At 33.3% G+C, this 23,678-nt stretch overlaps 1 protein-coding gene across 1 annotated transcript; it reads left to right on the top strand.

Annotated features, from left to right (window-relative positions):
* The first annotated feature begins 372 nt into the window (after positions 1–372).
* On the top strand, positions 373–22,109 carry LOC145265696 (S-crystallin SL20-1-like). Its single transcript, XM_080121754.1, has 6 exons — positions 373–578; positions 5,065–5,160; positions 9,706–9,821; positions 18,378–18,455; positions 19,438–19,545; positions 21,843–22,109. The coding sequence occupies exons 1-6, from the start codon at positions 446–448 to the stop codon at positions 22,005–22,007; spliced, it is 696 nt and encodes a 231-aa protein (XP_079977880.1). The 5' UTR covers positions 373–445; the 3' UTR covers positions 22,008–22,109.
* The last annotated feature ends 1,569 nt before the right edge of the window (positions 22,110–23,678 follow it).

Below are 23,678 nucleotides of genomic sequence, written 5' to 3'. Positions count from 1 at the left end.
CGCACATGTAAAAAAATGAATTACTGAATTTCCCTGTCTTCATTTTACAAACAATCGGTTCGGATAATTTGCAATTGGCACTAATACACCTTCACTGCTTTTGTACATTAATTTGCACAAATCTGTATTTTTTTCTCCTTCTGTGCAAAAAAAAAAAAAACCCAAAAAAACGGTAAATAAGTGCACTTTTCATTCTCCTGCGTTTGTTGCTATTCAGCCAACTGTAAGGTCAAATTAAATCGACGTCCTTGGATTCGACACGTTTTTACTTTATTTTTGAAAACGTCACAGACATTTCTGTAATTAGCCAAAAATGGTGTATAAATACTAAATCTATCTTCTTGGAAACATGCATTGCCTGGAAACCTTCGAAGAAGACATTGGTCTTGTTGAATAATTTTATTTCTAGTTTACACCAAAATTCGAGACTTCTAAACACACCAACATGCCTTCCTACACTCTGTATTACTTCAATGGCCGCGGACGTGCCGAGGTTCTCCGTATGATGTTCGCCGCTGCCAGCGTCAAATACACCGACAAAAGGTTCGAATTCAACGAATGGGATAAATACAGGAAGGGTAAATATGCAGTTTTAACAACTATGATAATATGTTATGACAAAAATGTTCTGTTCGTACGTATATTATCACCGTTCATATATATTTAAATAATGAAATCGATCAGTAATCAATGATGATTGATGATTGATTTAAAGTTGATCTCATAAACATTATCTGATTAAACTTTTTGTTAAAATGAATTGTTCTCAAATTAAATGATATCGTCCTGTCAACTAAAACTGTTGATTTAAAAATCAATACATTAGAAAAAGTTTATTATTTGCTATTAAAAAATATATATTATTTACACTATAATATTCGGTAGATATAGCAAGTCATATAGCACTGGCATATATATATATATATATATATATATATATATATATATATATATATATATATATATATATATATATATATATATATATATATATTAAGTAAAGTGATTTTCAATTTAAAAATTAAAAAAAACATTTTTTAAATTTAAAAATCAAATTTTAGTTAAATTAAAAATCAGTTTCATGAAACTGATTTTTAATTTAATTAAAATTTGATTTTTAAATTTTAAAAAATTTTTTAAAATTTTTAAATTGAAAATCACTTTACTTAATATTGAATTAGCTCTAGGACATTTAACTATCGAGCTTATTATATATCTAAATTACAACGAGCATTTCCTGTATTTTAATTAAACTAGTAATTTCACTGTTACATTAAAATACACTTAGCTCTTTAGACTATTATTCTAATCTCCTATAAATGAATATATATACATATATATATATATACAAATATATATATATATATATATATATATATATATATATATATATATATATATATATATGTATATTATTGATGGGACGATTCCAATATTTTTCCCGATTCCGATACAATTACCGATTCTGATGCCGATTCTTTATAAATCTCTAAATATTTTACCATAAAATTGTTATTTTTTTCCTGATTATAAAATTTCATATATTGTTTTACGAGCAATGCTTCAAGCAAACTACCATTTACTCTTTTATATATATATATATATATATATATATATATATATATATATATATATATATATAGTAATTTATAAAATATATATGGCGATTAAGCTACACTGAATACTGCGTTTCATCCAACTATAGGATTCGTCAGGCTTATGCGAACAACCAAACCAAACCATCAACCATTATATCTTCAGTTTCTTCAGCTTCAGTGCATCCGTTACATCTCTGCATGTTTCTTCCTCCTATACACCTACATTAACTTTATATACACACTAAACAATGGTTCAAGCAAACTAAAATTAACTTATTACGTCTATTTTAATACAAGCAAGTCAAACACAAATCCTATAGTTGGATGAAACGCAGAATATTCAGTGTAGCTTAATCGCCATATATATTTTATAAATTACTAACTAGCTCTACCTACGTATTGAGCACTTTTGAAGTAAATACTTAAAGTTTACGCATAAATCTATACTTTCGTATATTAAATTTATGTGAATAAATGAAGTAGTTATACACATATATATATATATATATATATATATATATATATATATATATATATATATATATATATATATATACATGTATATTATTGATGGGACGATTCCAATATTTTTCCCGATTTCGATACAATTACCGATTCTGATGCCGATTCTTTATAAATCTCTAAATATTTTACTATAAAATTGTTATTTTTTCCTGATTACTGTAAAAACACATCATAAATGTGCAGGTATTTTCTCAAACGTAAAACACAGTTGTGACGGGGGGTCTAGAGGTTTTAGTCTTACTGGAAGTTTAAATCAATAAATATATATTATTTATTATCACTACCAGCAGTTGAGGATGATTTATAAAATAACAAAATTAAATAAAAAATATAATTAAAGGAGTCGTGTTTGCATCGGAAAATAGGCTCAAATATTCCCGATTGCGATACCGATTCCGATACTCCAAAAAGCTCCGATTTTTCCGATTCCCGATTCGAATTCCGATTAATTGTCTCAACACTAATATATATATATATATATATATATATATATATATATATATATATATATATATATATATATGTGTGTGTGTGTGTGTGTGTGTGTGTTAAATTGTAATTCAATGAATTTCAAAAAACTCTCATTGAAATGAAATGAAGTGGTTGAGTTTCATATCAAAGAATTTTTATTATTCTAAGCAAGACAAAGAATGCTTTAGAGAATTAATATCCTTAACCTATAGGGTTTCGATGTCTACCATCTCATCAGAGGAGAGAAAATATTAGCAAATATATATAAAGGTATGTACCTTATTTGCTAAAGTCAGTGAGACATAGAAAGTCAAAGTGAAAATAATACATTTATCAGAAGTCCTGTAGCAGGAAGATTTTTAGAAAAAGGATATGAATGTTTTTTTTAGATACAGCTTGCTTGGTAAAATCCATGTTATACGCTCTTTACATCCGTTTGGTAATAATGTCCAAGTTATATATTGGGTAATCCTCACTCTCCAGAGTTTGCTCCCTGCGACTTTTGATTGTTCCCTAAGCTCAAGAGTCTGTCATTATGAGATAATTAAGTAGATATAAGAAGCTGTGGCGAGGGCCAATCACCTGACTCGTAGGAGAGGATTCCAGAAGTTTTGGAAATTGTTGGAACGGTACATCAAGTGCATTACAACCGGAGAAGATTACTTTGAAGGAGGTTTCATGTGTTTAAAACGAAAAAATCTGTAAAAATTATTAAAGACACCTTATATATTTGATTGGTTATTTTGAACATGTGACATAGCAAAGATTTCAAGTTAGAGTTCAGTTCCTGTGCGTGCGTTTGTGAATAAAGATAAGCAGAATTCGATCCCTCGTGACGATTGCATTAAATGGGGAAATCGAAAATGCTGGTGCCTTCAAGGTCTTCGGCACACACCCAGACACCGAACACAGCATAAATGTATATTATTTATTTGTTACAGAAAGCGTGGAAGTCATCACTCAGGAAGAAAACCAAAGCAAAATCTTAAACACTCATAGCGACAAACTTGTATGGTTCGGAATTGTAGGGACTAATAATAGCGCGTAGTAATAGGCTAAATAGCAAGTATACCAGATTTTTATGAGCACCTTATAACGCCTTGGAATGCCATCCGCCAAGCAAGTCACTGTACGGATCCTAGCTTCTAAGATTGAATATGTTGATGACTTCGAGTACATGAACGAATTCGTTATAGAAATCCGTATAATTTTTTTTATTACATTTTCACCCCAAACAAGGCACATTGCCACTTTGGTGTAGGGGGCTACTACAGTGGCAACAGTTACTGGGGTACTAAGTTGGGATTTAGGCCGCAAGATGCCGGTTCACGTTACACTTGAACTTCTACATGTCAGTACAATTGGGGAAGCAGTGGCCTGGAATGGAATTCCAGAGTCTAGCGGTTCTGGGGAAGAAACTACTGGAGTAGAAAGAGCTTTTATATCTAGGGATCTCTACTGTGTAAGGGTCGGATTTAGCTGCCTGTCGCGTTTGTCGAGGGTGTCTACGTCGTGGGGGCACAAGTGTCTGCAGTTCGCCAGAGCATTCACCATTAAAATACTTGTAGAACAGGCAGAGGGATGCAACATCTCGTCGATGGGACAGAGGCTGACTCTCTTTTGAACCTTTTGGATTCTTCGGACTACTGCTCTCATCCCGAATGTCCTTTTCACAAAATTTCAATCGATATAACCTCTGGCCTTCTTCAGGTGTATCATGTTGAATTATGGAACGTTTCTGTCGAACTCGGGAATGTGAACGTAATTTCAAACGGAACCCTATATTTATTTCACGGGGGGTAGCATGCTCTTGTTCCGTCAGCTATTACAAGATAGAGGTTCAAAGGAATTCAAAATTGTATTTTTCGATCGTCCATACAGTGAATTATTCCCTCAACTTTCCGAAGAATATTATTTTTCTAATAAATTTTTCCAATTATTTTCGCGGTGCCTCGGGTTCAGATCGACAGAAAGATTTCCGAGTTAAACAAGATACACCTAAAATAGAATGCCAGTTACATCGGCCGAAACATTGTGAATATGACATTCGAGATAGGAACAGTAGTTCGAAAATTCCAAATAATACGAATAACTTATCCTCAGCTCTGAAATTCAAAATCGTTATAGAAAGTCTGGTAGTTTTGCGTCAGAAAAAAATAGACGCAAAATCTCAGTTCTTAAATAGAGACAATCTGGCTGTATCGCTCAGAATCCTGGACACAACTTTGTACGAGAAAATTGGCTAGACTATAGATATAGAAAAAGGCTAGGAACAATTTATAGCTCTTCCAGGAAAAGATATATCACGGTACTCTATGGATGATTGTCTTGTGTCAGCGGTTGTGAGGACGAGATGAGTCACGCTTGCAGGACATTATATCTGTCACAACTTGCATTGTTTATTAAAGCTATAATTTTTAATTGATTTGTCTTAAAAATGATTTTATTTGACGATTTCGTCCTTTTGCAGATATGCCCAGCATGTGCGTGCCTGTCTTGGAAATGGACGGCGGTAATAAAATGCCCGAAACAATGGCCATTGCCAGATACTTGGCCCGCGAATTCGGTAAGTTAATAGAGACATTTTACATTTCTTAAATAATTGTTTACGTAATATATATATTATTATATTATAATCATTAAACTCTGCATGTATAAATACGTTTAGTATATATATATATATATATATATATATATATATATATATATATATATATTAAGTAATGTGATTTATAATTTAAAAATTAAAAAAAAATTTTTTAAATTTAAAAATCAAATTTTAATTAAGTTAAAAATCAGTTTCATAAGAAGGAACAACAACAAAGTCAATTATCTGTACGATCGTTTCGGAAATCCGTGCTTTTTATTTGTGGTATACATGAAGTTATGTAGAACAATTATATATAGTTTTTTTGGTAAGCACGGTCTCCTCATCAGCAAATTTAGGAGGATTTTTATTGAATTTAAAAGACACCAAAAATAAACCTAGCATTAAAAGTAAGGCAGATGAATCTTTTAGTTTTTCTTTTTTTGAAATCAGGAACTGTGTTTAAAGTAGTCATTTAGATGTTTGCTATAGCTTTTTATTTTATTGAATACCACAAATAAAAAGCACGGATTTCCGAAACGATCGTACAGATAATTGACTTTGTTGTTGTTCCTTCTTATGAAACTGATTTTTAACTTAATTAAAATTTGATTTTTAAATTTAAAAATTTTTTTTAAAATTTTTAAATTATAAATCACATTACTTAATATTGAATTAGCTCTAGGACATTTAACTATCGATCTTATTATATATCTAAATTACAACGAGCATTTCCAGTATTTTAATTAAACTAGTAATTTCACTATTACATTAAAATACACTTAGCTCTTTAGACTGTTATTCTAATCTCCTTTAAATATATATATATATATATATATATATATATATATATATATATATATATATATATATATATTAAACGTAGTTTATACATGCAGAGTTTAATGATTATATTTTGAGTTATTTTGAAGGGAAAATAAATAAAAGAATTGTTACAAAAATTTGCAAACATACTATTTTTCATTCTTTGAAAGTGTTATTTTGTCAGTGTTGTTCTATAAAGAGATATATTTAAATATCTGCAGAAGGTTTACCGACATTTCATCACCTGACATTTCATTACCTGACATTTCATCACTTGACATTTCATCACCTGACATTTCATTACCTGACATTTCATCATCTGATTATTTATCACGGAATATAATCACTTCATATTTTTTCATCATGCTTTGGTTGGAAACCCACCGCGGTGCACTGGAAGAAAGCTTCAATTGTTACCCCACAGAGACTTTTATTAAATTATTTTATATAATGTCTTGACTCAAAGTTTAAAATGCAACAGTGCAGTAGCATCGGTCAATTGTGCTGTAAACAGAACAAAAGCATTCTGAACGCGCTCCTGTCATATCAAAGAACATATTGTTAATTCTATAGCCGGAGTTTTCTACATGTGGGGAAACAAAACCTCCGAAATGCACTTGTGATGTTAGGTTTTATTAGGCTTAAACTTTAGTTCAACACGTCTGCGTATTCTTTCATTAGATTTTTAAAAAATCTAAAATACTGCCAGGCACATAAAGTATATATGTGCCAAATTTTAAAAAATATTCGGCGTAGCTATTTAGCATTCTATAGGAAACGACCTCACATACACAAATAGAGTATTTCTTCGAATTAAGGACTATCCACTTATCTTGTGCTTCCTTTTTAAAATTAAATATGTTTTTAACTCTTTTTCAAGATATTTTTTAACATGTTTTATTAATCATTTGTTCATATTATAAGCTCTATTTCTTTTTGGGTCTTATTGAGCTTTTACATCTGGTTGAGATTACTTTACTTGTAAATATTAACTCTTTAATATTTATAATATATTTTAAGTTTACCATTTTGATTACCTTGGTAAACTTATTGTAATTTTTATTTCAACACGAATATACTGCCTGACCAATTAAGATAAGTAAGAAGATATTACACGTAAAAGATGATATACACACATACATAAAAGTGAACGTGTCTGTGTGGGTGTGTGTCTGTCTGTGTACATTTACCTACGCAATAACTCTGTAAATTTTTAGTTTACAGACTCGAAATTTAATATACAGGGTACTGAGATTTAGGAAAATCGATGTGATCGGTTTTTGGTCAGAAATGTGGCGATTAAGGGGTCAAAGTTCAACGATTTGACCTTTGAGAACTCTATCAAACTCCTCCGACAATTTTTGGTCTACGCACTTGAAATTTTAGATATGGGTTCCTTGGACATTGAGCTAACTTAATAACTTGATTTGAGCCCAAAACTATAAATGTTTAGGGGTTATAATAGGGGTCAAAGTTAAAAAAAATTGACCTCTGCGGTCTCTTCCAAATTACTCAGCCAATTTCTGGTCTAAATATTTGAAATTTTACATAAAGGGTAATCAGAGATAGGGAAAGATTTTTCATCAGTTTGGGTCGAAAATTTTTAGTTACCAATATATAAATGTATGACTGTTTGCATGTCTGCCTTAAACTTTCAATAGAGGCGACGGATTTTTCCAAGATCAGTATCGTTTTAAAGTTCCACCTTTCATACGACAAATATGGAAAAATTAGCTAAAAAAATTAATATCTTGCCCTTCAACTAGACACTTTTCTACAGGAGGGGGGATCATTTTTTTTCGCCGATATTTTTGAAAGCTATCCTCTCCTTTAGATTGTCTAGCCTTAATTTTTTAAAATGAGGCTTCCGGTTTGACGGTGGTCGTAAGAGCATTAACGTTAGGTTTTTACCCCGTTCTTTTCCTCCTTTGCGGTATGGGTTCGAGCCTGCTTTCCTCCTACCACTTTTTATTTTTGCTCAACATGCACATCCAATCATCCGGGCTGAAATGCTAGTATATATATATATATATATATATATATATATATATATATATATATATATATATATATATATATTACATACACATATAATTGCAAATAAATACACGCACGTATTGAATCAATGAAGTTGAAGCTAGATAGCCTGTTCAACCAATATAGGTCCTGGATATGGCCTTAAACTATATCCGATGGTGAGGCCCCAGCTTGTGGGCGTTGGGGAGTGTGGAGCCACCTTTTTATTGCTATTGCTCCTAGGCCCACTCTGAACCGGAGGTGTAGTACCTGTTAAGGTCCCAACTATGGGTTAAATAGAAACCAACTTGAAAAAAAATGCTATTAAAAATTTTTCTTCAAAATTACTGGATTCGGCGAAAAGGGTTGATATGCCGTAAAACAAAAGCAACCAAACCAAACCATCAACCATTATATCTTCAGTTTCTTCAGCTTGAGTGTATCCGTTACATCTCTGCATCTTTCTGCCTCCTATAAACCTACATTCACTTTATATACACACTAAACAATGGTTCAAGCAAACTAAAATTAACTTATTACGTGTATTTTAATACAAGTAAGTCGAACACAATGTTTTCATCAAATTTCCAAAAATTTCATTATGTTGTATAATATATTGCTGTGCACACTATATTCACGTTATGCTGTTTTGAAAAATTGTCAGTTAAGTTTTAATACAAGGTGTCCCCGAAAGAAGCTGACGGATTTTAAATTTGATTAACTTTCTCAATATTTTAGTTATGCTTACCAATTTTCATATGTAGGTAGATGAACCTCACCGTGATTTTTTGATATATAGTAAGATACCATAGCCTACTTATTTTAATTTTATTTACACAACTTAACCAAGGGTATGTTTTTCACAAGGTCAAATTTTAGTTATGAAAAAATGATTTTTTTCAAATGTCCACCATTTTCATTTTAACACTTGTGCTCTCTGCAGGGAATTGTCCAGCACATCACTTAATGTTTCAGGGTTTATAGCCCTAATTTTCTCCTCTATATTGTTTTTAAGGGCATTTATTGTGGCTGGTTTGTTTGCGTATACCCGCTCTTTGAGGTAACCTCAAAGAAGGAAATCTGCACCTGTGAGATCTGACGAGTGGGGTGGCCAATTTATCTCCCAGCCACGAGAAATTATTCAGTTGCCGAATATGTCCTGGAGCAGATTTAATGTTTCTCGAGCCGTATGCGCCGTTGCACCGTCCTGCTGGAACCACATTGATCGAGAGCTCCCAATCTGACTTAATCTCTTTCTTACTGATGTGGATGGATCTTCGGCCACACTCTGCTAATCTCTGAAGATTCTGGTCACTTCTTGCCGTACGGGGTCTACCAGATTTAGGGAGGTCACATACATACTGTTGCTCATGATATCGAACCACCATCGCTTTTATTGCATTGGGGGTAGGGGAATTGTGTTAAAGTTTTGTCGAAATTCTCTTTGAGTTTCTGATATTGACTCATTCAACCGAAAATACGACTCTACTATAAATATACGCTCCTCGGTAGTGTAACGACTCATGATAACCCTGAAAGGATTATTCTAGAGGATATGAAATAATAAAAGTAAGATATAAAAAATTAAGGAACGCTATGAATTTTTTTAACCATCAGCTTCTTTTGGGACATATTTGATTGCGCATTCGTGTCTTATTTACAAATGCCTATTATATTGAATAGGTTTCTATGGCAAAAACAACATGGACATGATGAAGTGTGACTACATCGCTGATTGCTTCTATGAAATCATGCACGATTACATGAGGTACTTCCACGAGAAGAATGGACGCTTCAGGGTGAGTACTTTATTTTGAAATCGCCACCATCTAACTATATATATATATATATATATATATATATATATATATATATATATATATATATATATAGATATAGATATAGATATATATACTCGGGTTTTTTATTCAAAAGTAATGGACTAATGAATTCAACGAGGTTGTTAGATAGTGCTCAATAAAAAGAGCTGATAATATGTCAGTTGGATACATTCGCTGTCTTCTTTTTGACATGTTTATTTCTAACGTTTAGATTGTATTTGTAATAATCTTGTCTCATTACTGAATTGTATAATTGTTCATAAATTGGTTGACACGCAGATTTTTTCTCTTTCTTTTTCTATATACTGGCAACTTCTTTAAGATTCCCCTCCTATTAATTCTTACTTTCTTTCTTTCTCTTTTTAACTATATCTCAACATTCTTTCTTTTCCCTTCTAGTCCTTATTCTCTTTATATATATATATATATATATATATATATATATATATATATATATATAGTTATATTAACTGATAGTGTTAAATAACAGATTTCTTTGAAGTTTATTTAACATTTAATACATCGACCCATTGTCTGTTGTAGTCGATTGAAAATTTATATAAATAGCAATCTGTTTATATGTGTGACGCATGTGGAGGTATGGAAGCTCTTGTAACTATCTTTCTCTGCATACAGGGTGAGTTTCTTATGTATAATTAGATCAGCATTTCATAAGAACAACACAGAAATATAGATTTTATAATATTTTATTAAATTTTAGGTGGACGTAACATCAACATACTCATTCGAGATTTGCAGATTTGCATTAAATGTGATCCATAGTAAACACAGTTACATGGACATATTAAGTTTTGTAAATGTGACTATTTTAGATGTATATATATATATATATATATATATATATATATATATATATATATATAAAGTTACCATAAAGTTGCTACTCGTAGGCGTCTTTCTCTAATGGTATTAGATAGAGCAGGTAGGTTGCCATAAAGTTGCTGCTTTGTGGGATGATTTTTCCAATATATATTTAATCCTTTTCGTACCATACGGGTGTATGTGCCGTCTAGTTTTCTTCCCAATCATCGACCCATCAACATTGTCTGTTGTAGTCGATTGAAAATTTATATAAATAACAATCTGTTTATATGTGTGACGCATGTGGAGGTATGGAAGCTGTTGTAACTATCTTTCTCTACATTTTTTTTTTTACACAGTGATCACCATTTATCAAGGCCCGGAAGCCACTCAGGAATAAGGGTTATTGCAAGTACATTACGTTAGTGTGGAGATTTGATGAAGTGTTTACTTAAGGAATTTCTTGGCCTTCGGGCCGGGATCAAAGTGTAGTATCTATTCCGGCAGATACTGCAAGCAAAGACCAAACGTGGGGGCAACTCCACATACTTGACATTTAACCAGCTCCCATTTCCCACCTCTCGGGAGCTGGTCCCCTTTTTCCCTTCCCCCTCCCTTCACTCCTCACATTACAAATTGGCCTTGTGCCTAATTTGCTCGGTGGGGGAGCAAATAAATACCATCTGTTCTTCAGATGCTGCACTTCTATTTCTTGTTCTCTTTCGGTGGAGGAGAAATCCTTCACGACTGAGACAATTTTTATTTTTGTACCTTTTCTCCACGTTAAAAAACGACCCTGGTGTCTAACTCTGTCTCGTGGGGAGGCATAGTAAATAGGTACTTAAGGGGGCGGTTCATTAGGAATTTGTTAACATTGGACTTGAAGGCATCCAAGTTGTAGTCCGGCGGGAAGCAGGCAGACGGAACAGAGTTCCACAGGCGTGCAGTTCTAAGAAAGAAGCTCTGTTCATGGAATCCGCGTTTTGATTTAGGCACAGATATAGAGTGGGGGAATAGACAGAGTTTAAAACTGGCTTCGCAATCTAGTAGGCGAAGCCATCTTCTTGATGATATTTCTCTGTCTCCCCCCCCCAAAAAAAAGACGTAGCCTGTTTATCTCTATTCTATTATTATTTTAATAGCAAGATCAGAACTGAGCTTCTATCAACGGTTACATTCTATAGAACACCCACAGTAAGCACTCATCTACCTACAACAACTATTAAAATACCCCTTATTATTAATCTGTTCCCAAAAGCGAAACATAAACTTCATTATCAATGTTTCTTTTATATAACTGCTAGTCTACCGAAAGAATGACCGTATGGCTACTTCCGGTAACAGAGGCTTTTGAGTCTAACGTGAACAAATTCCTGTGGAGCCGTCCTTTTAAATAAGCAAACGTTATTCAAGTACCATCATAAATATTAATCACAGTGTAGTCTTGGTTCACTTGATACTGACTAACCCTTATCCTCGAGTTGTCCTTTGGACCTTGATAAGTGGTGACTTACAGTAAAAAATGAAAATCCCAGGCTAAGGTGCGGGATATGTAATGATGTCTCTTTGAAACGGTCACAGGTTTGTTCCGGTTTACCTTTGGTTTAAAGGATATCTTTGTGTAGAGTGTTGACTCATTTCATTATCGACCGCCTCTCGGTTTCTTTCGGACAAATTGTAATGCAAACGAAAATTCATGCATTTCCAGCGAATTTGAGATTACAGAATCTTGTTGGTCATCAGTTATTCCTATTTTTATATAATCGTTGCGGCCGCTCGTCTAATGTACTTTTTAGTCTGTGCATCTATATTCCCAGAAATTTGTTTGTTTTTGTGTATGGATATTCAATTAAAACACATTTTTTTCTTTCTATTTAAAAAGAAAATACAACTTTGTTATATAGGGGACGTGGAATTGCATTTATCTGCAAAAGATCTAGCTAATTTGTATATTCTTTTAAACATTCATTTTAATTAACTATTTGTTTTTTTTTTCGGTTTTTTTATGGGAGGATCATCTTTAGTAAACTATTACGTGTAATTATATTCATGCGGATATTCTAACTGGTTTATATTTGCGTAATATTTGCGTAAAAATGGTTATAGTAGACACAAACATCTTTATATATATATATATATATATATATATATATATATATATATAAAGATGAAAATATATATAAAATGAAAATTACAATTGAATTTACCAAAATGATCCAAGATGGTAAAATTAAAGTAAATTATAAATAATAAAGAATTAATATTTATAAAATTATCTCAGCCAGATGTAAAAGCTCGATAAAACCAAATATGAAATAGAGCTTATAATATGAGAAAACAGTTAATAAAATATGTTAAAAAAACACTTTGAAATGAGTTAAAAACATATTAAATCTGAAAAGGAAACACTAGATAAATGACTAGTCCTTAATCCCTGGAGTTTAGAAGAAATACTTTCCTTCTCATCAGAAGGTAGGAATTAGCAAAATGCGGGATAGGATTTTGCATGCAGAAGTATTTGATGAAACAACAAGTAAGTCAAAGATCTTACTTGAAAACAAAAAACGTGAAGCAGAGGGAATATGGTAAAGAAAAAGGTGATTACACATGAATGGATAGTCTGGTAGAAGATAAAAAATCCAGTGACGGTAAAATCCAAATGTAAAACTTCAAGAAAGTTAAAAGAATTTCCATTTGTACAAGTAAAATCCAAGGAAAGTATTTCTTCGAAACTCCGCGGATTAAGGACTATCCATTTATCTAGTGTTTTCTTTTCAGATTAAATATGTTTTTAACTCATTTCAAAGTGCTTTTTAACATATTTTATTAACTGTTTGCTCATATATATATATATATATATATATATATATATATATATATATATATGTGTGTGTGTGTGTGTGTGTGTGTATGTATATATATTTGTTTTTAAAATTTTGCCTACCAAACTCCTCTTTCGTTTTGGATCTACACACATGAAACATAATATATAGGGTATTCGAACCCATGCGAAACTTTATATTTGCTCCATACACATGTTACATCTTTAGCATTTCCGCACATATTTTTATCGTCCACACGATTAGGATCTTTTGCTCTTTGCCTGCAAAAGTTTAAATCCAATACTTATACGTACAGCTACTAACCGAAAACTCCTTATCTCTAGAACTTGTACAGAATAGCGACCTAAAAAACTCTTCATCTCCCGGACTTGTACAAATAACATTCCATCGGAAACTCTTCTGAAATTAAACGTGTATTTCAATTCAAAACTTTTATAAAATAAAATACGCATCAAGAGCGCTTGAAAGCCAAATCACAAGGCAATATTAGGAACATCATCAAATGTTTTACTTGTTTGAAATTTATAACATAAATATATTTCAGAGCTAAACTTATCCTCAGAGTGTTGTTTTCGTTCTTTTTTATTTTCTTCTTTCTTGCCATGTTGTAAGGTTGGAGAAAGAAAAGTCTGTTTTTATTTTATTTTATTCAAATCAAATCAACATGTTTATATGGAACTCACACCCTTAATGTGCAAAACTTATAGATTTTTTCTTTCAGACTGTTAGAAGTTGAAATTACAATTGTGTTACCTGCAGAAGTTTTACTGCAATGTGAACAGATATTTTGCTGCCCAGCTTCCCACAGTCTTTTGATAGAGTAATTCTTGGTCATTTGCGTATGGCTCTGTTACAGTATCAACAATATTATAATCATCGAAATGTTGCCATAGATAGCTGTGTCTTCTATAAAGATGTCAACGGATAGTCTGAGAATATGATTTGGAAGATCATTAATGAAAATCGGGAAAATAGTTGGGCCCAAGTAGATCGTTTATGCACGCTAGTGTCCATACTACTACGCGCCTCAGACCTCTTTTCTGTCATTATCTACGTTTGTAAACGTATAAGAAAGAAATTATTGGATAGCTAAGAAGACATTCCCGAATATTCCATAGCTAACAAATTCAGCAAGTAAGCTTTTGTGCTAGACTTTATCAAAGGTCTTTAATACGTCGAGAAAAATTGTCCTAGAGATAAAGCACCCATCGGGGTCCTATGCGAGAATCAATCAGCACGTTAGCAGTTGATCCTACAGGACGAAATCCAGATTGCTGCTACTAAGTAGATTGATTTTGCTGAGCTGATTGAGTAGTCTTCATTTAGCATGAATTGAAACATTTTGCACGTGACATGTACGAGACTGATCAGCTAGTACTGGGATGAAGAAGAGTGGTCATCGGATTTTAAATACTGGGCAGATAGAGGAAATTTTTCAACTTTTCTTCATTAAGAAACTATTTAGTAGGTTTGTAAGAAGAGGAATTAATTTCAGCAACAGTTTGTGGGAGATGACCGTAGTTAAGTGGTTAACAACACGAACTGACAATCTGGGTGTGTCAAATTTAAAGATATTGTCTGTGCGACATACTACGGTCAAGCAGCAATATAATTTGCTCAAGGGAATACAAAAAAAAGTGATGGAAATTTTTCACCTACTGCCTCGATATCGATAAACAGTTTACCTTTTTTTAAAAACCACTTGTTTTGAAAGAGTCCGGCAATTCTACAAATTTGGATGACCAATTTGTTATAAATTTCTTAGATTTAGATGAAAACATTAAAAATAAAAATAAACACTAAAATATGCTATTCATATCGATGTTAACACCCATAAACCAACGTGTGTGGGCTCAATTGTTTTTAGTCCATTTCTGTCAATTTGTCTGCTTAATTTTTCACAAATTTTTAAAGAGTTCTACAACAGTTTCAAGAAACCGATGACTTGTTCATGAACTTGTAAAAAAATCATTGATCAAAATTGCGCAAAATTCTTATGATACTTTTGCAAAATAATATCTCAAACCAAGCTTTGATAAATTAGAAAAATAACAAAACAAGTTAGTAACATTTTATACGTTTCCAAAGCACGTTTTAGTTATAAATATTTAAAAATATATTTCGCTTTAATTAAATATTTAAACTTGGAAATATATTTACATATAATTTTTATTTCATTCGAAAATTAAAAACTTGGCGTTATAAAGAAATTTCTCATGAATAATGTTATGTAGTATCTATCTATTTCTGTATCCATCCGTCTCGATCTCTCTATCTATCTTACTGGAGAGATGGACGGTAGATGAATGTAAAGAATGTTAAAAGACTGTCAAAATATGGTAAAATTATATCGTAGACAAGTTTACCGGAAGTATCTGGTCAGATGACGGAACTACGTGTATGTTTCGTGATTCTAGTTAGTTGAGAAGAATAATAGGAGTTGGAATTTGGACGTTGAGCAAGTCGGACGGTTTAACAGGTCGTCCTCCCTCTTTACTGGGGAGGGGGCTGACGTTTCTTAGACTGGAGACCTAGAATTAACCACGCAAGCAAAGATATTCACTTTCCATTCTTCTGCGTTTAACACCTGGAAAGTGAACAAAAACTATATAAAACCAACCAGTGTTCTTGGAAGTGAATGAATATTCGTCCAAACAAGATGAATTCCAGGTGGATGAGATCAACAACACATGAAATTAAGATATGTCCAAAATACACGTATCACACACACACACACCCGCATATGAAAAATAAGATATAAATATAACATAAATAGACCGAAACAACATAACTTAGGATTCAGATAATCAACAAAATACATTAAGTGATTCGTATACACATCAGGATGAACTCTTCATCCCAAGTACACATATCGACATATGGTGCTATGGTACACATTACACAACAGACATATTTTTATGTACCCTAATTACGCAAAAATAACACACACTAAACTGTCTCTTTCATTCAATATTTTCATAGATTCTGGGAGGTGACGATTGTCTAACGGTAACCGACAAAGACTGGCGACATGGGCATCCCAAGTTCGAATTCAGTTGGTTCCACAACAAAATCATTTTCACTTAATATATTAGCAACTCTCACGTGATCTCTCTCGTAATCCTCAATGTCTTTCTAGAAAATAATATTTACTTGGAAAATATCGGGGAAACCAATGCCAACAAGAGACTCTTCAGATTCATAAGATATGATGATGGTTACAGATTATATAAGAGTTAAGAGACCTATTACCTTCCCATCTAATTTACATTACAGTAGGCATTCAAGTTCTCTCAAGTATATATTCAAGTTTTCTTCTGAAAGCATTTGAGTTCTCTCCAATAGTCATTAAGTTCTCTCCAATAGTCATTTAAGTTCTTTCTAGTAAGCTTTCAAGTTCTCCCCTGTAGGGATTCAAGTTCTCTCTAGTAGGCAATTAAGTTCTCTCCAGTAGACATTTAAGTTCTCCTAAGTATGTATTCAAGTTCTTTCTAGTAAGCATTTAAGGTCTCTCTAGTAGGCTTTCAAGTTCTCTCTAGTACGCATTCGATTCTCTCCATTCTGCATTCAAGTTCTCTCCAGTGTTTTCAATTTCTCTCCAGTTGGCATTCTTGTTCTCTCAAAGAGACATTCATGTTCTCTCTAGTTGGCATTCAAGTTCTATCAAGAATATATTCACTTCTCGTAGGTAAGCTTTTTAAGTTTTCCTAAGTAGGCATTCAAGTTCTCTCCAATAGGTTTTCAAGTTATCCCCTATAGTAATTTAAGTTCTCGGTAGTACGCTCTCCTCTAGTGATTTAAGTTCTCTCAAGTAGGCAGTAGAATTGTGTTTAAATATACATACCAAAACCTATCGATACATTCAACCGTTTAACTTACAAAAGGCTGCAAATGACAAAGTTCTCTCTGATTCTATCTCCTCTGATCTCGAGCGCGTGGTTCAGTGGGAGAAGACGTGGCTGTTCACCTTTAATGCATCCAAAACACAACTCCTATCCTTACATCATCAACGCTCTGATCCCCATCTATCATCAATTGGGATCGATGGCTCTCGTCTGGGTGAGGCCCCGTGTTTTGACAAGCTTCTGGGTTTGACCTTTACTCCTGATCTGAAATGGAACACGTACATCAAGTCTGTTGCCAAGGTCGCTGAAAAGATGGTGGGATCCTTCTACCGCTCCAGAAGATATCTCACTACTGATGCAATTCTCTATCTATATAAAATCCAAGTACGTCCAAGGATGGAATACTGTTGCCATATCTGGGCAGGAGCTGCTAAAAACAGCCTACCCTGCCTTGACAGAGTACAAAATAGACTTCGTGGCTTAGCGGGGGATGCCCTCTTCTCTACCCTGTAACTTCTCTCCCACAGAAGAGACGTTGCGAGCCTATCCTTGTTTTATCGTTATTTCCATGGCAGGTGCTCGTCTAAACTCCAATCTCTGGTCCCCCCTCGCCAATCTTTCACGAAAAACACCCGTCTAGCTGAATCCACTGTGAAAAATTTCCCCCACTCTATATCTGTGCCTAAATCAAAACGCGGATTCCATGAACAAAGCTTCTTTCTTAGAACTGCACGCCAGTGGAACTCTGTTTCGTCTGCCTGATTCCCACCTGACTACAACTTGGATGTGTTCAAGTCCAATGTTAACAAACTCCTAATGAACCGCCCCCTTAAGTAAACACTTCATCAAATCTCCACACTAACGTAATGTACTTGCAATACGCCTTATCCCTGAGTGGCTTCCGGGCCTTGGTAAGTAGTGATCACTGTGTAAAAAAAAACATATTTAGGTATCCTATCATATCGTCAAAGCATTACAATCTTATTAACTTTTCTCTTGTCTAGTCTAACAGCGGTGACATGAGTAGCAGCAGCGGAATGGCCAGTCCCACTGGTAGAACCGGTGACATGAATAACTCCGAGGTAAGAAAAGTATTTTATTTTTTAATATTCTTGATAGAAAACACAGCTTTCTACCATATGCAACTTATAATTACCACAGTACGAACGTGAAATGTATTACACTTATCGTTTACTATCATAGTGTACTGTACTGAATCGGCACGAACTGTAGTCAAGTTGAAATAGCAACGCTCAAACGAGACAGGTTTATAAAATTCATAAGCGCTCCTCAGTAAGGAGAGATGACATCGTAAGGGTTTTGGAGTTCTACATACTGCGCTTGCTATCCCTAAATGGTCACTCATCTGATATTGACCGAGCTCAACGTTGCTTAAATGCGATGATCCAAAGAAAACTTGTGTGCTAAATATTGTCTCGTACGTGTATACTATTTTAACCAGGAGTGTCAAATCTCACAGAAAGCTACATCTTCGTTTTAATATTGGGAAAGCGCACTATCTTGATAAGTTTCTAGGACTAACATTCACTCCTGATCTGAAACGAAACACATCAAATCTGTTGTCAATATCGCTGGAAAAATGGTTGGGTCATTTTACCGCTCCAGTAGGTATCTTTGGGGTTGCAATTTTCTATTTGTATAAAAGCTAGGAATAATGTTGCTACACCTGGACACGAGCTGTTCGGCTCGCCCTATCCGTCATTTTTATTCTTATTTATTATTGAGATTGGCCTATAAAACTAAATTTGCATACGTCATTTTTATGTTTGTTTATTATTTAGATTGACTTATAAAACTAAATTTGCATACGTCATTGTTATTTTTATTTATTATTTAGATTGGCTTATAAAACTAAATTTGCATACGTCATTTTTTATTTTTTTATTATTATTAGTAATTATTAACATTAAGCTTGTGTGTTTTTTTTAATTTGCACATAAAGTACAGTTGCATACGTGACTATTGAATGGATCCGGACACACGTACGTTTTCTGGTATTAAATAGCCATTTAAATGATATTTTTCTTCACTTTATTTCTACAGACATACTTGCAATGGCGATTCATGAATACGTGCCACAGAGTTCTTCCGTTCTTGGAAAGGACTCTGGAAATGCAGAATGGTGGTAAGAGCTTCTTCATGGGAGACCAGGTAATTTTTTTTTATCATATTAAAGCACAAGAGTTATTTAATATTCTTATAACATTTGTGGCAGTATTTTAGATCGCGAAGACTGTGTTTTGATGGTAATATGTAATATAAGGAAGGGAGGCTTCTATTTTGTCCTCAATATGTAATTAAACGGGAAATGTGAAATTGAAGAGCGGAAGTCATTATCATGAGTTACATCTTCCGCTTCGGGTGCCGATTGCGAACCAACGTGGTTTATATTTCGCAATTCATAGTTGGTTGATGGACGCCACACTGTTAAGAGATTTCCAATCGAAAACAGTTTCTCTCAACCTTCTCCTTGCCTCTTTTACCTTCTAACATAGACTCAAAGCATAACTTTGACAGGTTGATCGTTTGACATGGCCAAAATGTTTTAGTGTTTTACTTTTGATATTATCAAACAGAGTGGTAAGGAAGTAGTTCGGCGGAGGGTGGATATTTTTTGTTCGATTAGGCGATGTCCAGTAATGAAACACAGAAAGTATGATAGTAGAAATGAGGAGGGGAAAACATCGAAAATAACTTTCATTAAGATGCTTATGAGACAATGGAAACGATTTGTGTAAAATAGCAGAGGTTATGTCTGGATTGAAGGGGTTAAATGTTAAACGTTAAAGATGATCGCTGAAACAACATTGCATCCAGCGGGGGATTTTCTGCCACTTTGCGGCTGACAACTTAAGCAAGCGGATGACATAACTTCCGGGCAGATTACAGATGGAATATAAATAATGTTCTTATGTACTACAAAACAACATATACATAGGTCTATTTATCTGTCTTTCTGTCCTTCTCCCCCTTACGTGTATACACGTGGACTCTCGCTCATATGTTTTCTATGATTCTCCCGCTTTCAAAATAAACATTTCTTCTAAGTAAACATTAGCGTGCGAGTTATTTATTTTACCTGGGTTTACAATGAGATAGACACTAATCTATAATCGTTTATACACTCATCGGTAAGTGAAAATATAACAAGATATTTTACGATAAATAGTCGGTAAAAATATTTTGATTAACCCCTTTAAACTAAACTTGGACTTGTCGCGAGGGTTTTACTAAGCCGCCAACTTTGGCATAACGGAATGAGTCTGCCGTTGAAAACTATCTGAAAGGCTTTCTGTATGTTTCAGTTTTCTATTTGTTCGTTATATTTTGTTTTTGTTACTTTGTAGAAGAAAATTCGATATCTTTGCAGGACATGACTGAGTTTTACAATGGTTGAGGAAACCCGTATCTCCAGATAGGTTAATCTGGTAAAAGCAGTTATTTTACGACGGAAATCGGGGAATGTGTACGTTTGTGAATTTGCTTAACAGCATACAGTTAGACACAGTTTTCTTTTTAAATTACATTTTCACCCCAAACAAGGAACATTGCCACTTTGGTGTAGGGGGCTACTATCAGGGGCAGCAAATGCTGGGGTACTATGTTGGGATTTGGGCAGCAAGATGTCGGTTCACGTTACACTTGAACTTCTGCGTGTCAGTACAGTTAGGGAAGCAGGGACCTGGAATGGAATTCCAGGGTCTAGCGGTTCTGGGGAGGAAACTATTGGAGTAGAAAGATCTTCTACATCTCAGGATCTCTACTGTGTTAATCAACCGAGAATCATATCACTCTATATAAACGCATATAAGATATCAACTGATACACCGTATGGACAATGGAAGACTAAATAAGAACGAAAACTTGAATTTATAAGATCAAAAAATCCCATCTTGATCGCCCTTCGGGGGCTGTGACGCAATGAATAGAAGCGTTGAGTCTCTACGGTTTCAGGTGAGCATTATCAGAAGATGGCGATTTTAATCTTACCCGGAAGTGTTGGCCAAAACTTGGCGAGATAACAACAGCTATGGAAGGCAGTAATTGTTTTCATTGTTTTGACTCTCGAGTATATATCCGACACGGTAAGACACAGTTAATCAACCGGGAACCACATCATTCTACATAAAAGCATATAAGTTAACAACGGATACACACTCGAGAGTCCAAACAATGAAAAGAATATACTGTTGTCCTAGTCCTAGTAATTACTATGAATAAAGTTCGTCGCGGTTTATTACCTGAAGAAGGCCAGAGGATTAGTTAGCCGAATTATTGAAAAAAAAACAACAACCATAAATTTGAGGTCAAACGACTTACTCATCTCTAGTAAAAAAAAATGATATATAATAGTCTGAAGTAATTCATCAATTTGCCATGCATTCTTTTTTGTTTTCTTAATAATCAAACCGTGAATACTTTTATGCATATATCTTATTTCGTTATAGATGATGTGGTGCGACATGATGTGCTACTGCTGTCTTGAAGGACCCTACATGGAGAACCAATCCCTGTTCAGCAAGTACCCTAAACTGATGGCCCTAAGGAACCGTATTTCCACCCACCCCAAGATCAGTGGTTACCTGAAAAGCCGATCCAACACTAACTGGTAGATACGTTGCAAAATAGTGGACACATGATTCCATGGATGCAATACTGCACTGATCTCCGAGAAAAAAAAACGGACACAGAATTCAGTTTTGAAGCAAATAAATTAACAATTCAAATATATAAATGTTCTTTTTTCTATTTATTACTATATCTTGGTTAATGATCTAGCAAATATCATTCTAAGTTCATTCGACATATACACAGATGAGACTACTATCTATAGAAACATTTCAAAAGCCAACAACGATTAAAATCTCTCTGAGTCTCTCGCCTCAAACTCTGAGCATGTAGTGCAATGAGGTAAAAGGTGGCTGGTTAATTTTTACGCATCCAAAATAAAACTTTTATCTTTTCACCATAAACGCCCTGATAACACCTTGTCAGTAGTTGATATGAACGGCTCCCCCTGTTTTGACAAGTTTCTGGGTCTGGCCTTTACTCTTGACTTGAAATGGAAGGCTTACATCAGATCTGTTGCCAATGTTGCTGAAAATGATTGTATCATTTTACTGCTCTAGTATTTAACTCCCGACGAAATCCTTTATCCGTATGAAAGCCAGATAAGTTCTAAAAACAACGTGTGAAACGTTGTAGGTGATGCCATTTTTCTTATATGCCACCTTATATTTTTTTCTTATATGCCACAGAGTAAAATGTTGCAACGTTGCAATGCTTGTCGTTATTTTTTCTGGCGAGTGCTCCTTTTAACTTTAATCTACTCGTCTAGGTCCAACGACCACCAACAATTATGTATGCGGATGACTATATATATACATATATATATATATATATATATATATACATATATATATATATATATATATATATATATATATATATATGTCTTATTTATAGTATTCCGAATTTTACTGGGTTTATATAATCGAAAATTCAGTAATTGTTCGTATACCAATAAATTCTAAGCCAAAAAGAGATGACTTAAACTGAAAGCTATAAACTAATCATATTTTATAAGTTAGCATTCATATATTGTTTTAACAAAAACCAAGACATCAAGGAATGAATTGATAGCAAAAAAAATAGTTTATTTCAACGTTAGTTACAATTGTTTCAAGACTACTCGGACAAATTCAAACATTATGTCGTTTGAAAATTTTCAAAAGAACAGCCTTTCTTCAGACTTGAATAAAAAAAAACACTTTAACAATAAAACATTATGGGCACCATTTCCCTTATAAGGAAAAGAAAACAAGCGAAAATATTTTACCTATATCTCATCCTTGCAAAGTTTTTTTTAAAGATTTATATATTTACCTATTTTCGTATCTCCGTTTAAAAAAAAAATCAGACAAATTATCATACAACGTTACCACCAATTACCTCTGTCCACTAAATATGTTTTACTAATAATATTCATTGATTTCTTAAATTAATTTTGTTTATTTATTTATTTAGTTTAAATAATTTTTTTCTGATCCGGACTAATCAACTACGTTATATTGTTGCGATTGTATGTTAGTTTCGTATCTGTAATTTGCTTTGTTTATTTACAAAAATATCGGTTAACCTATTTATGTGATTTAAGAAAAGTTTTTGTTTAAAACTTATTCAATAAGGAAAGAAAGTTTTACATTACTCTATACTTAGTTCATTCTCATACTTCATTTAAAATTAAGGATCTCAATTTATTTTTTATTTATATTTTCTTTTGT

This window comes from Euprymna scolopes, chromosome 40 (assembly GCF_053919585.1).
Source record: "Euprymna scolopes isolate OS-2025 chromosome 40, ASM5391958v1, whole genome shotgun sequence".
Lineage (NCBI taxonomy): Eukaryota > Metazoa > Mollusca > Cephalopoda > Sepiida > Sepiolidae > Euprymna > Euprymna scolopes.
This window is presented reverse-complemented; position numbering and strand designations above follow the sequence as displayed.

What these genes read in the sequence shown, in the direction of transcription:
- LOC145265696 (XM_080121754.1), top strand. Translation starts at nt 446, where the DNA reads ATGCCTTCCTACACTCTGTATTACTTCAATGGCCGCGGACGTGCCGAG. An exon ending in ATACTTGGCCCGCGAATTCG is followed by an intron (nt 5,161 to 9,705) that starts GTAAGTTAATAG and finishes TATATTGAATAG; the next exon opens with GTTTCTATGGCAAAAACAAC. An exon ending in GCTTCTTCATGGGAGACCAG is followed by an intron (nt 19,546 to 21,842) that starts GTAATTTTTTTT and finishes ATTTCGTTATAG; the next exon opens with ATGATGTGGTGCGACATGAT.